Source organism: Neovison vison, chromosome 4 (genome assembly GCF_020171115.1).
Source record: "Neovison vison isolate M4711 chromosome 4, ASM_NN_V1, whole genome shotgun sequence".
In the NCBI taxonomy this organism is placed as follows: Eukaryota; Metazoa; Chordata; class Mammalia; order Carnivora; family Mustelidae; genus Neogale; species Neogale vison.
In genome coordinates, this window is record NC_058094.1 from 152,227,820 (window position 1) to 152,244,083 (window position 16,264).

Sequence of the window (16,264 nt, forward strand, 5' to 3'; positions counted from 1 at the left end):
CAATGCAGGACTCAATCCCACTACACTGGCACCATGACCTGAGTCGAAGGCAGACGCTTAGCAGACAGAGCCACCCAGGCATCCCTATGAAATCTAATTTTAAGTTACTTTTGAATTTTTCTTTTTGGTTGTTATATCAACCTTTCTTTAATAAAACATTTCTTTTGTGATCCTACAGCTATGACTGCAGACTGATTTACCTGTGAAATGAATAAAAGAAGAAGTGCAGTAACAAATATTGTAGAGCAAGTCTGCCTCCTGTCAGAGGAAGATGGCAGAAGGAGGACTCACCTCTAAGAAAAGACAAATTTGCTATAAAAATCTAGAGATTTCTTCCTACATACTGCTGCTCAGATCATATTAGTTGCAACACGTTCTGGGTGTCTTCTTTCTTTACTTTGTTGGTGGTTGACTGGAAAGGAGGTTGTCTCTAGCTATCTCAGTGCAAGCAGGATGTGGAGATTGAGAAAGAGGCTAAAAATGGAGATTGGCTACATATAACAGAATGAAAAAGACTGGGGACACTTGCCCAACTATTTTCTGTGTCAATGTTAATTAATATTGTCTTGCTGCAAAGTTAGTTACCACCCCTGAAAAGAGTTCTCACAAAGGCCATTGAGATTTGCAAACATGGAAATTGTTTCTGTATTCATAAATTTAGAAGACTAAAGTATTTATAGATTTCTATTTGTAGAATTGGTGAGACTATCAAACAGATGTTGCGCATTTCAAAATTGAGCCAACAAGGGAACTTGTGAAACACGAACCACAAAGCATTTGGGAAGGCATTTTTTACTGCCATTTAGGCTTTTGAAAAAAGCCATCACAAGTAATATATAAATTGTGAGGCCTGCCTCTAAACATCCTTTTCAAAGACACATGGAATTGGATTAAGTAAAATCTTCAAGGCACAACAAAAATGTGTTAATGATAATTCCTTCAGTCTGGAATTGTAGGTATGCAATAAACATATTTCAAATATATAATATACAGGCTTTTAACTTTTTATAGATATAGTTATCTCATTTTTATCTTCTTTCTTGTTAAAAAAAGCTTAAAATTTGATTGAGTTATTGCTAATTTAGGTAATATCATATACTTCCACGTGGAAAGGTAACGGTACTCATTTTTAATTCAAGCATGAATTTTATGTTTTCCAATATTAAAAGTACCTAGATCTGAGTGATATTAAGAACCACAGAAGTTCAACCTTAAATAATTTAATTTTATTGCTATAAAAACTGCATATTCCTATTTATTAAACTATCCATGGTTCCTTTACTCAGTAACACATTTTCTCCACACTAAACTTTTGTTTCAGTTTTAAACTTCTAGCAAAATCGGTTGGTTTATGAAAAAATATAAACATGTTATTTTAATTCTGAATGTTGAAGGCTTAAGGAAATTGCATTTATTAAATGGAATTAGCTACTACTACACTTACATTTAATATTTACAAGATAACTGTTTTAATCTATATGGGCTGATTATATATGAAAAACTTAAGTTGTACATGATTTAACACAGCCAATGTTATCTGAAGTATGTAATCAAAAGATTTAAGTACATATTAGCGTTATTCCTTTCCCCTAGAATTTTTTCAAAACATGTTAAATGACCCAAATGTAGACACAGCTTACTAACAATGAAAAAAATCCATCACAGCTTCTTGTAAAACATTAACTACAGTAAAAAATAAAACAAATTTTATTGCTCCTAAAAGGCAGTGGACCTTGATAACTCTGATTTCTATTTTATGTTTCAAAAGGCTGATGTGCATACTGTTAATCTTTGGGTTTGTATTAGCAAGATATTGTGCATTGCTTTCATTGCTTGTTTCTGAAATACTAGTAAATATCTACAGAGACAGGTAGCCATATGTTTGCTGTAGAGAGTATGCTGAGGTGAATATTTTGTCAGATTAAGAAAGTGTTTTTATTTTTTGAAGCGTAAGTAAACCCAGTTTGTATACAACTTTTAAGATGTGTCTAAGAGTTCCCTGAAGGTTAACAGTACTCCTCAACAGTACTGTATCAAATAATCAAATGCCTGTTCCTAATGCCCATAATCTCCTAGACAGCAACGTATAGCTATGTTTTATCTAAACATATTATTTTAGATAGCTTCTAGGCATATCTTAGCAACTTTTAAGCATGTCCAAAAAAGATGCTGTTAAATATTATGAATATACTTAAAATATTTGTGTAATATATACAAAGATATTATCATGTGGTTTTATATTTCAAGTTCAAACACTACAAACACAAGATGATACTATGGTAATACCGTGGTCTTTAAATTTGGGAGGGGTCGAATAAATATATATTTTGCATCAAATAAAGATACAGTATGATGCTAGTTAGTCAGCATTATACAAAAAATGTAGTATCTTTTAAAATTGCAAAAATTTTTCTTGACTTTTTATAATTGAAACCCTGTATACTATCTAAGACTCTAAAAGTAAATAAATTATTTTCTTTGCAAATTATCCATTCATCCAATGACATAAATTGCCTTATTAAAATTTAAAACCAGGATAGAATGTTGCTGGATAGAAAAAGAAGAGTATTTTTGGAGAGAAAAGCATTTTGGTCAAAAGGCACATGGCCCAGTTTAGATTCTGTTTCTTTCTCTGTGGCTTTGGCCATCATTTCTCCCCCTGTGTAAAATGAAGTTGGAAAACTTTATAATTTCTGAGTGTAAACATTCAAGGACAGTACTGTAATGTTTTAGATTTCCCTCAGTAATTTATTAAAACCATTTGTTCCATTATTTTTGGTACCAAACTATAATTATACATGTTTTTCTGATTGTTTTGACTATTTAAGAGAAAGGAAAAAAAAACCCCAAATCCCTTTAAACCACTCTTCGTTCATCAGAAAAAGGTGATGTACTTATATGAAGAAAGCTGTTTAAAAACAGATTCAAGTAAGATAAATAGCAAACATTCGTATTTATTTCTGGTATTTCTCCTACCTCTTTGCAGTGGGAAAATAGCGAGAGCATGAAGAGCCATCCCAGGCACAGTAAGGGTCTCGGGCAAGGCAGCACTCTGCGCAGGCTTTCCCATAAATATCGCAGCGGTGTAATGGAAGCTGAGCGACCCCCGTGGTGGAACCGATATATAGTTGTTGCTGTGGGAAAAGTTTAGTATTATGTCAAAACAATCCTGTTGTGTGTTTTTTTAATCTTTTCTCTAAAAAAGGGTTACTTATACAGAACACATCAAAAATAAATTTATGCTAATGGGTTCAAAAAAATCCCATTATTGGCAATTTTGTCAAAAGCCTGGCAGATCATATGAACATTTAAAAAGACCAAGAGCGGGACGCCTGGGTGGTTCAGTTGGTTAAGCAGCTGCCTTCGACTCAGGTCATGATCCTAGTGTCCTGGAATCGAGTCCCACATTGGGCTCCTTGCTCAGCAGGCAGCCTGCTTCTGCCTCTGCCTGCCACTCTGTCTGCCTGTGCTCACTCTCTCTGACAAAAGGAAAAAAAAAAAAAAAGGTTAAAAAAAAAAAAGAGAGAGACCAAGAGCAACATCTAAATATTTGACTAAAACAAGTGTATTTTAAAATATAAAACCAAAGGAAGACAGTCAAGGTTATATATCAGTTATATCTCAATAAAGATAAAAATTTAAATACAAGATGACAGTAATATAATTTTCAAATCTTCAATGTTTTTGTTCTTGGAAAGCTTTCTTTTTTTTTTCTTTTAAACTTCTCTGCTGTTTGTAATTTTGATTAGTCATCAAATCTATATTGCCATGTATTCTCTTGATCTTGAAGCAGGGATTATTTGCATTTGACTCATGGGTGCCCTGTATCATTGCCTGTGATATAGTCTGCCCTCCTATAAGTCCTCCAGAGAAAAGCTTTGGTGCTCGCATTTTAAGTCTCACTCAACATCAACTGTCTTGTCCTTGCGCTACCTTCAGGAAGATTACTTTAAACCAAACAACTAAACTGCTTTTCATCTGAAAGATCATCAAATGGGGAAATGTACACTCTGGCTGGTGCAGTAGACTTGAACACAGAACTTGGCTGTTGTGGAAAAGTGCTATGTTGGCCATCAAGGTACCTGGATTCTAAATCTTGCCCTGTACTAATTCTCTGTGTCATCTTGAGCCATTCCCCTAATTTTTCTAAGATTTCACTTTCTTAGTCACAAAATGAGCATGTTTAACTAGATCTTTGAATTATGCATTCAGGTAAATGTTTTACAATGGCATTATACTCAATGAATTTGCAGTTACCAAATGAGGTAGAATATGGGGGGAGAAACTTTGTGGCAGCAACCAAACTAGGATTTCAGTACAGTTTTAAAAATGCTTTTTACGGTTTAGCCAATGTAGCATTTGAGCAACTGCAAATACATGTAAATACAAGATAAAATACAAATAAAACTGTTTTGTAATTTCTCCACTTTTTGCTGTAATTAGTATCATAGCTCCTTTTCTTGTACTAAAGGACTGAATGGCTATAGTAAGCCTTAAATAAAAGCTGAATAAATACTGAACCATGTATTGGTACACATGGAAAAGACTTCAAAATTGTATTTTAATTTCTCTACAATGTAAATGAAAAAGAAATTGTAGAAAAGCTAATATTTGAAACATGGTGTGCTCATTTAATATTACAAATTGCCTGAAAGCAATGGATATAATTAAAATTACATTTACAAATTACTTTCAAAGATGAACAACATATATAAACATAAATTGAAGATTCATGTATCTATTATAATCTATGAAATTAATGGGGTTGTAAAAAGTATATAAACACAAAATAATTCTGCGTTTAAAAGCTAACCAGCTAACATATCTTAATAAAAGAAAGGGAAATAAGGGAGAAAACGTAATACAGTAAGAAGTAAGCCACTGTTAAAACAGTTACTTTGATAACTATTACCCTGATTCATATTGCTTATTGCATTTCAGTAGTAAAGACTATTTATATCAATATTCTAGTTTAGTAGTAAACAGAATATGTACTATGGATGTTCAATCTCTTAATATATTCATCTTTTATTATGAACCAAAAGATTCTATAAATCATGACAAATTAAAAAAAGCAGTAGTTGAGTCCTTGGGAAGAAAAGATAAGTATTGTTAAGCTCTCTGTCAAGAGAAAATTATGTTGATTTGCACTTCTCTTAAAGCTTCCACAGAACCAGAATGTGGAAAAAGTTGGCCGTGATTTGAAAAATATTAGTAAGGGACTATTGGAAGGAACTTTTTCCCCCTCCTGTCCTTTCTCTCTTTCAAAATCATATTTAAAAAAAAAAAAAAAAAACACTTAGTTTGTACTGAAGGCAGGCAATCACAATGCAATAAAAAATGAAATAAACATGACAACTTTTAAAATTTTTTTATTTTTTTTTGTTTCTTTTTCAAAGAGAGAGAGGGAGAGAGACGGACAGCATAAGCAGGGGGAGGGGCAGAGGGAGAAACATAGACTCCCTGCTAAGCAGGGACCTTGATATGGGACTTGATCCCAGCATCCCAGGATCATGACCTGAGCTGAAGGCAGACATTTAACCAACTGAGACACCCAAGTGCCCAACATGAGGCACTGAAACAAATTAGTTAAAATGGGGTAGTCATATCCACAATCGTGGTTGGCATTGGTGAATATGGACTTGTGGAACCCCGTATTGTGGTCAGAACTATTTAAAAAACTACTGATCAAGTTGGTCACACCAAATCAAAAGATCTCTAGGACTGGCCAATAACTTAAAAAGCATAAGCAAAATTCACACTTACAAATTTTTAAGAATATGAAATTTTAGTTGGGAAGGAGTTATTTCCTAAATAACAGTATCTAAATCTGTCATATTCCTTTAAGGAGGAAACCAGAGAAATTAACATGGGAATTAAAAACCAAAAATAGGGCAACCAAAATTACTGCCACGAAAACTATCACGAAAAGTGTGATAAAATGCCCCAAATTAAATACAACTAGTCTAGTTTTCATTTTATAATTATTCTGCAGTACTACTAAAGAATTGCAAAACTAATTATGCCATCTAGAAAAAATATAGGGGAGGCTTGCAAGCACCATTGAACATAATCCAGTCCCTAGCAAGTAACCTGATGTGCTTTTTCTGCCCAATTTAACATCACCACAGGCTTTCTCACTATCCTCCTTAACAAGTTTCGGGTCATAAGCAGGCGATGAGTCCATTTATCCAGAAAATTAGTTGCAACACTATTTGACCCTCTTGAAACTACTGCCTCATTTTAAAATTTCCATGAACATGAGTAAAACTGATTCAGATCTAAATGAAATCAAACTGCCAGTAACAGAAAATGAAGGCTAGGAATACTTCTCTTGTATCATGGTATTTTAAACTGATGAACTGTTTCTGGTATTTTGGGTGTTTTCTCTCTCTGTGTGTGTGTGTGTGTGTGTGTGTGTGTGAAGCGTGTTACATTTAATAGGCAATTCTTAAAGTACTTAAAAATACATAAACAAAAAGAAATTTTTTATAAAACTATATGTAACATAATTAAGAATGGCAATGAAACCAAGCAGAGAATAAATAAATAATTTTAAAAATCATTAAAGGAAAGAATATCCCAGTCTAGCTTCCTTTCTGGAAATCCCCGGATTTCCTTGCCAACATTTGACAATTTTTAGATTACAAGAACAGGTGAACACATGCTTATGAAGTGTAAGATAACAGTATCAGGGTCAATAATATCTGCCCTCTGAATTTCTCTAAATATCTTAGAGATTATCAATCTATTTTGATATGTAAGTGTGGACAGGATATACACTGAGTTTTATTGGCACAGTATTTTAGTGTCGTGTACAGGGATAAAACATGTAAACAATTCAGCAATAAGATTAGCCAAATGATTTTCATATTTAACAATTTCACATATAAGTTTGGAATGGCCAGTGAAGGGCTTCCTACTCCATTGTGGCTTTTTCTTCTAGGTTATTTAATAATTAATTTCAATTCTGTATCCAAGGTTCTTTTTTTTTTTGAGTTACCTCTGATACACTGAATAGAAAGCTATGTAACATTTATGGGGAAAAGATAACTTATTAAAAGTTAAAATTATATTTGTTTTGTACATATAATTTAACATTTAGAAGTCATTTGTGTTTCTTTTTTTTTTTTAAAGATTTTATTTATTTATTTGACAGAGAGAGATCACAGTAGGCAGAGAGGCAGGCAGAGAGAGAGGGAGGGAAGCAGGCCCCCTGCTGAGCAGAGAGCCCAATGCGGGACTCCATCCCAGGACCCTGAGATCATGACCTGGGCCAAAGGCAGCGGCTTAACCCACTGAGCCACCCAGGCGCCCCGTCATTTGTGTTTCTTAAGTGCCTTGCCAAAGCATTCATTCAATGTGAATGCAAAGCCTATTAACACACTGTCCTTAATGTTTGAATTCATGGAGTTTAATAACTTATCACTGGCAGTGACTATTTTGCTGTTTTCCTTTTATATGCAGCCAAGCTAAATGTTTTCTCTTGTACACAATACTACTGAAAAAGCAAAGTTAACTTTTGAGTCAAGATCCTCCAAACATATACAGCCCAGTGCAAAATTTTATTAGCTTATAAAATAAATATTGTTTATTCATGCAAATTAAATTAAGTGATAAACTTATTTATATTCTCAAAGATACACCAAAGATATACACAAAGATACACCATCTCAAAGATACACCAATTTATATTCTCAAAGATACACCATACACCAAAAATACATGATATTTTTAAGGATAGATGAAAATAATTACTAAGCAAAATTTTACAATGACCCCAAAAAAGAAATGCTATAAATGAAAATTTACAACCACCAATGATCTAAGAAATATATTTATAGGAATGTCAGATTGGTCAAAAACAGAGGGCAATGAAAAGGATCTTTAATTTTCACTCTACTAGCTTATTGTAAGAATGTTCTTTCTTTTGGGGGTGGGAGACTACTGTTAATAAAGCTGTGAAATCTGATGAATCATAACTATGTTTATCTAACTGAAACAGCAAATTAACAAAATGACTGTAATACATAATGATAGTACCTGCTTGGTGGAAAGCTCCATTGCTGAAATAGTAGTTGGCTCCTAAAGAAGAAAAAGGAAATGTGAACTGTTTGGTGGATTAGAAAAGTCAGTCATTAACATAAATGAACATAGAACACCAACATAAACTTTGAGAGAGTTAACTTCAGTGCCTACAAGAAGCAATGTAATTGGGAAATAAGATACATGAAGGAAGGTGCGTGCATGAGTAGCGAAGACGTGGCACAGACAAAAGGAGGATACTAATGTCTTCCAGTCAAAGACATACATATCTGCAGTTGATCAAGTTGGGTTATTGCTCGTGGCAGTAAGGGAGACCATGAGACCGCGCAGCAGATGAGTCTTGGAAAGAACATAGAGGTTTTGGGCCTATGTTGGTTGATTTGAGAGAGGGTTCAAGGAAGTGGTGTTTGCTCCACATGGGATGTCAAAGAAAGCAGAGGAAATTCTATGATTTCGTCTCTTCATACATCTTATTTAGGAGGAGGGAAGAGCAAAATAAGGCTAAAGTAAAAGTTGGTAAAGAATTAGCCATTACTCATAGAGGCAGGATAGGGGATATTTGGTCATTTTTTGGTAGTTTGGACAATGTTTATAGTCTTGTCTGTTTTCAGACAGGATTACGGAATGGTCTTGCTTTTTTCCTTCTTCTTTTTTTTTTAAATATTTTATTTATTTGACAGAGAGAAATCACAACTAGGCAGAGAGGCAGGCAGAGAGAGAGGAGGAAACAGGCTCCCTGCAGAGCAGAGAGCCCAATGTGGGGCTCGATCCCAGGACCCCATGGATCCTGACCTGAATTGAAGGCAGAGGCCCTAACCCACTGAGCCACGCAGGTGCGCCAGTGTTGCTATTTTCTTGATTCCTCATGGTCACAGAGTAGTCTTGCCTGATGCTTGTGTTCTGTGAGAACTTGGCACGCTCACATGGAGAACGCTGGGCTGTGAGTGCCAGGCCAGCTCCCAATAACACCAACTACAAGTTGATAGTATTAGGCTAGTTTCCAGCTATCAAGGACTGTGAGAGCTCAGAGTAGGATGAGATTACCTTATTATTAAAATGACTGTTTAATGTGCAAAGGCCTACACTACATGTCTTTGCCAGAGTACATGATCTCTTCAATTTCTATCAAGAGGCTATCTAGAGATAATAACTAGGGAAGTAATAACCACCAATATATTTCAATGAGTGTTCTGCTGAAGCCCATCATGAGCATATATAGTTTGAATAAATAAATACCATTCTTTGATTAACTTCGACTACCAAAAGGCTATTCACCTGAACACATTACCTTACATTCTCTCAGATTTACTTTCATTGAACTGTGCTCCATTGTATTCTTCATCATACTAAGAAGGAGTCTGCTTGAGGGTTTCAGAGGTGGCTAATGAGAAAGAGGCTTAGGTGGAAAGAAGACTCTTAGAAGGCTCACTGGTTAGGTGACTATAGCTGAGCCCTGAACAAAGTGTGAAGAGCTGGATTCTGAAGCCAAACTGCATAGATTCAAATGCAAACCTGGCCACAAGTGTGATAGAAGGGGAGGTATGTAACCTCTCTGTAATTCGCTTTTCTTATCTTAAAAATGAGTATGATGGTATCTTCCCTGTAGGATTGATGAAAAGACTAAATGAGTTCATAAAGGCAAAGTACTTTACAAATGTGCTTGGCACAGAGTGTTTATTCAAATCTCTTGTCTCTCTTTCTCACTCTCTCTCTCTCTCTCACACACACACACATACACACACAACCCCCATATCTTTTACTTGCTTTAGCTTTCCTTTCTAGTGCTTATCACTACCTGGAAATACACACATACATATTGTATTAATAGATATATATATAATATATATAATAACATATATATGATATAAATATAACATTTATCTTGTGTCTTGTGAGTTTCCCCTTATACCCCTGTAAGGGCCTGTTCAGCCAGAGCAGCCTCACCCCGGTTGAACTGCCATCTTGTTTTAAAACTTAAATTGACCTTGCCCCCCCAGGGGAACTTACTTAAAAGCAAGTCTGGGAAACCAGTCCCAGGTAACAAAGTCCAAATACAAGGGTGGGTCAGGCCAGGTGGAGGTATTCAATCAATGGGGGGCACATACTGTCTCCTAGGTACCAAGAAGTATGGGCCCCCAACTTTGGGAGCCTTTTGGCGCCAATCCTAACCAAGGTGTGATAGGCTAAATCAAATGTCTACTAGGGTAAACTGTAATTTGGTTGGTCCCCTAGCATCACTGTGTAGTTTCCTGTGTGTGTTACAATCTCATTGGCCACCTGTGTGTGGCCAGGCCCAACCACATGGCCTTTGCTCTATAAAAGTTAGTCTGGAAAGCAGGGAGGGGTCGTCCTCTCTGGAGGGGCGGCCCTGACCGGTCTGTTTGATGGTCAGTCTGATTCCTGATGCTTGGCGCGAATTAAAGCTTTGCTTGACCTTCGCTTTGTATCAGCCTCGCTCCTTTAATCATGGACCCATTATTGGGGTACCCAATTTTGGGGGGACCCAACACCCCAAAGCAGTGTCTGAGGTAAGTTCTTATCTGCAGGTAGGGAGCAGGAGTAAGGAATGAAGGATTGACAGGAAGGAGAAAAAGTAAAGAAAAAAAAAATTTTTTGTTATGGAAGTCACCATGAGAGAAAATCTGAAGAGACAGTGACTCTCAAAATTGTCACTGAGGTTTACACCAGGAAAAATATTTATTCATTCCATTACTCACTGGATGCCCACAGGAGTGTCAAATCTCCCACACCTCCAGCTGGAACTCCTGTCCTTTTGCCTGCTGTCAGAGAAGTCCTGGGGCATACAGTGAGGCTGACAGGATGTAAGGAGGGGCAGCACAGGCATCTCATATTTTTTTTTTCCTGTTTGTCCCCATAAGTGACCCCCCCATCCCCATGACACACACACACACACTCTCTCTCTCTCTCTCTCTCTCTCTCTCTAATTTAGGAAAGGGATGTTTGGCTGTTAAGTCATTGATATATTCCTAGTACCTGGGATTGTTTCTGGTATTTATAAATTCTCAAAAAAATCTGTTAAATGAATTGAGTGAATGAAAGATAAATGAATGTTCTGCCAATTTTTCCTTTCCTCTCCTATCTCTTCCACTTTCCCCATTGCATTCTGTTCCTTCCTCTTAATTTGTCTGAGATAAAGGTGGTCATCTTTTAAAAAGATCTTTCCTTAATCTTTCAGTTCAGCTGATTCCTTCGAAAATAATCTGAGGATTCTATTCTCACTGCCTTTACTTGTTCATATCCCATTCAGTGCCACTCATTCCTCAGCCCACTGAGGCTAGCCCCTCCCCTAGAGAGGTGGTCTGTGAATCTCAGAAGCAGAAATCACTAATGAACTATACTGGTGAATGAACACTTTTATTCTATATTTATTATTACTGGACTTCTTGGTTTTATATGGCATGACTGACTACTCATTTCTTTTGACTGCTTCCTCTATTAAATTTCATTATGCCTTGGAACTCTTTTTTTTTTAAAAAAGATTTTATTTATTTGTCAGAGAGAGAGAGAAAGAGAGTTCACAAGCAGGGGGAGGGTCAAGAGGCAGAAGGACAAGCAAGCTCCCCACTGAGAAGGAAGCCTGATGTGGGACTCAAACCCAGGATCCTGGGATCAAGACCTGGGCTGAAGGCAGAAGCTTAGTCGAGAGAGCCACCCAGGTGCCCCTGATTTCAACATTCTTAAATTAAGATCCCAGAATTTCTTAATTAAAAGAAATTACTTATTTTTTGGACCGGAAATTAGTAGCAGTTTGGAATAGGATGTGCTATTTGCTGCCAGCCGTTGAATTTTAATAGACAATATATTAAGATGACATCCATTTAAATAAGCTATATTTCTTTCTGAGAAATAGCTGGTGGTGAATACGACTTCCATTTAAAACAGATGTAGCTTCATAAGCATTTTTTCATGAAACTGGTTTCAATTGCAAAGTTAATTGGTGTTCAAGTAAAAATGAAATTAAAAACTTAGCATCTTTTCAAGATTTTCTATGACTCTAATTTACCATTTTTTTCAGATATTTTAATCCAGTCCTTATTAAACTTTCGTGCTTGCAGAGCTTTTCAACCTGCTGATCCCAGGAGAATCTGACATAACTCCCTGGATGCTAAAGCACACGGGAGCTCCTTTAGAATGAGTTAATAGACTAGGTTTTAGAAAGCATCAATTATGTTTTACATTTGAATGAAAATTAAACTCTTTCATTTGTTAGCTCAGCTGTTCATGGAATATTGCATAAATTGAGTTTAAAATGCATGCGTTATCAATGTAACTGCCTTGCCATCCTTTGCAGTCAATAGGACTATAAATAAAATCCATTGTACTAAATGCACGGCAACTTGATGTAACACTCCACTGTCTCAAAGCTAAAATTTTCTTGGACTGGAAAGAAGACCCCATCGTAAGGTTATAATACCTTACTACTAATATTAACTTACTAGTACAATTAATTTGTAAAAAACTTTAAAAATTTAAGGAATTAAGAAACTGAGGCTCAACTGACTTTAATCAAGTTGTTCAGAATCACTAGTAAATATGATCCAAATACAGACTTATGATTACAAGTAATACGTGGAATTAGGTTTGTGTCTTGGTACTTCAGTACCATTTCAATACCATTTTGAATATGTAATGGCAATTTAAAATCATTTCCTATACCAATGCCAATTTTATTTCACATTTTATTACCTATTAAAATTTTATTCTAAAATGGAAATTTCTGTTACTGAGGAATATTTTTCTTTCTATACTCTGATTGGGATTTGATTTCACCCAGAATAAAAAAGTCTCTTGGATGTAACTGAAACCAATGGAATGTTCTGTGATTAGCCAGGGTGTTTTCCTAAAACCAACCTCAAGATGGCAATGGATATAGTACTGGCTTTAATTCAGGCTTTTATGTGAAGTTTGGTTTATTCAGCCTAGGAAGGACACGTACTGAACATGGTCTCCTGGAGATGATATTTTAGTAAAATTAACTTGTTGGTTGACACTAAACTCCAAGAGTATCAGATACTACTATGACTCTAAATCTGTTCCTTGTCTATTTATATTGTCAAAATACTGTTATGCTCAGGTTAACACTTTTTAATTTTATTTTATGTTAAATGGAATGACATGCAAGGTTCAAATAGAAATACAGAAACTGTAACATTTCTCTGCTTGTTTCACTGTATATAGCAAAATCGCTTTAATGTGTTGTGTTTTTTTCCCTCCCACTACAAAATTAAACAAAGTTTGACAGTGAAATATTCCAATTGCTAGACCACAATATATGTATGAACTCTGCCTGATAGAATAGAATGTTAAAAGTAAATATTTCTCTAAACTTTGCCCAAATATGTTTTGTCTACTTCAGTGCCAGAGAAATAATAATGACAATAATGCATAACAGAGAATATGGGAGAGAACTGGAACATTTATCTATGGAAGGAGATGTGTCCCAGGTTGCAAACTATCTTTTTATAAAAGCATAAATTAAAAAAAAAAAAAAACCCACTTGTCTACCAGCACAATATCACCTGTTTGTACTTAATTGTAGGAGAATGATTAATAACCTTTCTCATGATATCTTAACACAAAAATGTCATTCCAATAGTTATCATAGGCTTAATTCAGTTATGTATTTCTCTGGAAACTGCAAAATATTAACAAAATCTAATAGATTATTAAATATTTTGCTTGTGAGATTGTTGGCTTTCAACCTCTCAAGATTTTGTTGTCATTTGCTAGATTACCTTAAATTCATAGCTTTTTAAACTAGAATTTTTATTAACATACTAAAGAACATGGCTAAGGTGTGAACGATAAATTTAAAATCCTAGAGACACAAGGAATTAAATATAAACAACTGAAGGGAAATATACAACAGTAACATGACAAATATAAAAGTAAGAGAGTCTGGATATAAATAAGACATTTTTAAGTTATCATAATATTTCACAGTATCTCCTGTAACTTCACTTATAACAGTGATAGGAACATAAATTTCTAAATAGATAGAGTTAGTAATTTTTTTTTCTTTCCACTAGAGATTACTACGGGATATAATCAGCAGGATAACTTGTTGCTGTTCCCAGTTTGTTTTCCACATATTCTAGCACCTCACTTTAAGTATGGCCTTTCTGAGGAAGACCATAAACCCTTTAATTTCTCATATTTCAATTTTTCATCAATACTGATTCCTTTATTCATTTAATAGATGTTGGATGAAAATCTTTTAGGCTGTGGAGACAACAATGAACAAAGACAATTGACTTTTTTGCCCCTCAGCGTCCGTGATGTGTTTGCTAAATCTAGAAGAACTCTCTATTGTTAACACAGTCCTTTTGGATGGTTGTATTTTTGAATTTGTTGGCTAAAGTATCAATGTGTAAATACTGAAATGGGTCTTGGTGAACAACAGTGTTTAGTTATTACTCTATACCAGATGTAAAATAAGGCCAAAATACATGATTCTAAAAAATCAGAATAGAATTATGATGATTTTTATGCTTTTGAAGACTTAAACCAAGGGTTAACAGAAAACTCCATTAAATATGCGGCTTACTTTCAGTGTAGCTAAGCTAAAACAATAAAACTGTATTAATAAAATTTGAGCATAGTACCTGACACTGTCCTGGATGTTTTATGTAAATGTCTAATTTTTCTAGCTTCCTTGAAGTAGGTATTACACTTGCTGTTCACTGATGGGGAAGCTCAAAGAGATCATATAAGTATTCCCAAAAAATGCTATTTAGACGTGAGTGAAGAGCCTAAACTCTTTTCACCAGAACACTCTTTTAGTTGTTATTACAAAATACCTATATCCTGATTGACCAGTTATCTGTTTCAGTGCCAATCATAATTTTAATTGTATGAGTTAATTAATTAGGAGCTTGCCATTTTCTACTTCATTTTTTCTTCAAAATATTCCTGAATAGTAAGCAAGAACCTAACTGGGTTAAAAAAAAATTTGTCTAGAAATATGGGGCTAAGAAAAGTCTTAGGAAGTCTTTGCTCCCAATTAAAATATTTAATCAACTGAAAAATTTAATCCAGCAGCTTTGTTTTACAGATACAGTATGTGGGACACCTGGGGACTAAAATGAGATAATTCTGAGTTGTGAGATTAGATCCAATGTTTTCTTTCTTTCTGCCTATTCTTCTAATTCCAATTTATTCTATTGTTATAAACGCTTCATATGTTTGCACTACTCTTTTAATAAAGACTGAAGTAACACCTTTTATGGGCACTATTTCCCTGTCATATCTCATAAATAATTTATATCAAGGTGTATTTCAACTGAAACTCTTCCTATTAGCTAGCTATCTAAAAGAAACAACAGACATTGTAGTACATGTGATATTACTTTGGTTCTCCTCTCTCACTTCAACCCATATCCTGCTGCCTCTATCCCCAATACCATACAAATTTACCTGGGCCCTCTGTGATTCTGGACAAAGGAACAAATATCCATATGTTTCTTAAGTGTGTAGACTAGGAACCCGTAACATTATTTGGCACCAGTGATATAAAAACCTCAATTCTGGGGGATAACAAATGATTTAAGAAAATATAATAAAACAATTCATGAATAAGCCAAAAAATGACTGAAATGTCTTTATTTGCCTGTCATTCTGATATCATTCCTTTAATACATTCATGGACGTTGCCTCTCATTCCAGTTATATCATAATGCATGAGAGGGGAGATTTGGGGGTGGGGAGCAACATGAGTTTATTCATTGAGGTAACTTATATAAATATAAAATGTAAATCATATATTTTATTATTGAGAAAACAAAATATGAGCCAAGAATATATTTCTTTACATTTTTAGATTTAACTAGCATTGAAAGTTTCAAGGTTTATTTTGACTAGTGTCTGGCTTTCTAATTGACAAGCTAATTAGAAGGGTATGCTAGACTCCTTGTACATACCAAGTTCAGTGTGCAGCTGTCCTGGGGGAAAGACATACAAGTGAACTTGTTGACACTTGAAATTGAGCAGCACTCACCCGAAAAACTGTCATTTCTTCCAACAGAACTTCTTCTAAATCATGCCAAGTCTCCTTAGGAATTGAAACTACTTTAAGAACGGTCCCAACATCTTTGAAAGAGAGTAGAGGGGGAGAACACAATTTAAATAGATCTGAACAAAGGATAGCATTACTAAATGGAATTGGTATTTGACCCCAGACTTCCTTTTATTTTTTTGG

General features: G+C 34.9%; 1 protein-coding gene across 2 annotated transcripts in view; it reads right to left on the reverse strand.

The window, feature by feature from the left end:
• The window catches only part of SEMA3A (semaphorin 3A), a 407,533-nt gene that overhangs the window by 18,041 nt on the left and 373,228 nt on the right, over positions 1-16,264 (reverse strand). For both annotated transcript variants that reach the window (XM_044245926.1, XM_044245927.1), the window contains 3 exons: positions 16,064-16,155; positions 8,044-8,085; positions 2,977-3,134 (listed from right to left, as the gene is read on the reverse strand). In XM_044245926.1, coding sequence (XP_044101861.1) covers positions 2,977-3,134; positions 8,044-8,085; positions 16,064-16,155 — 292 coding nt within the window. The remainder of the gene's footprint in view (positions 1-2,976; positions 3,135-8,043; positions 8,086-16,063; positions 16,156-16,264) is intronic.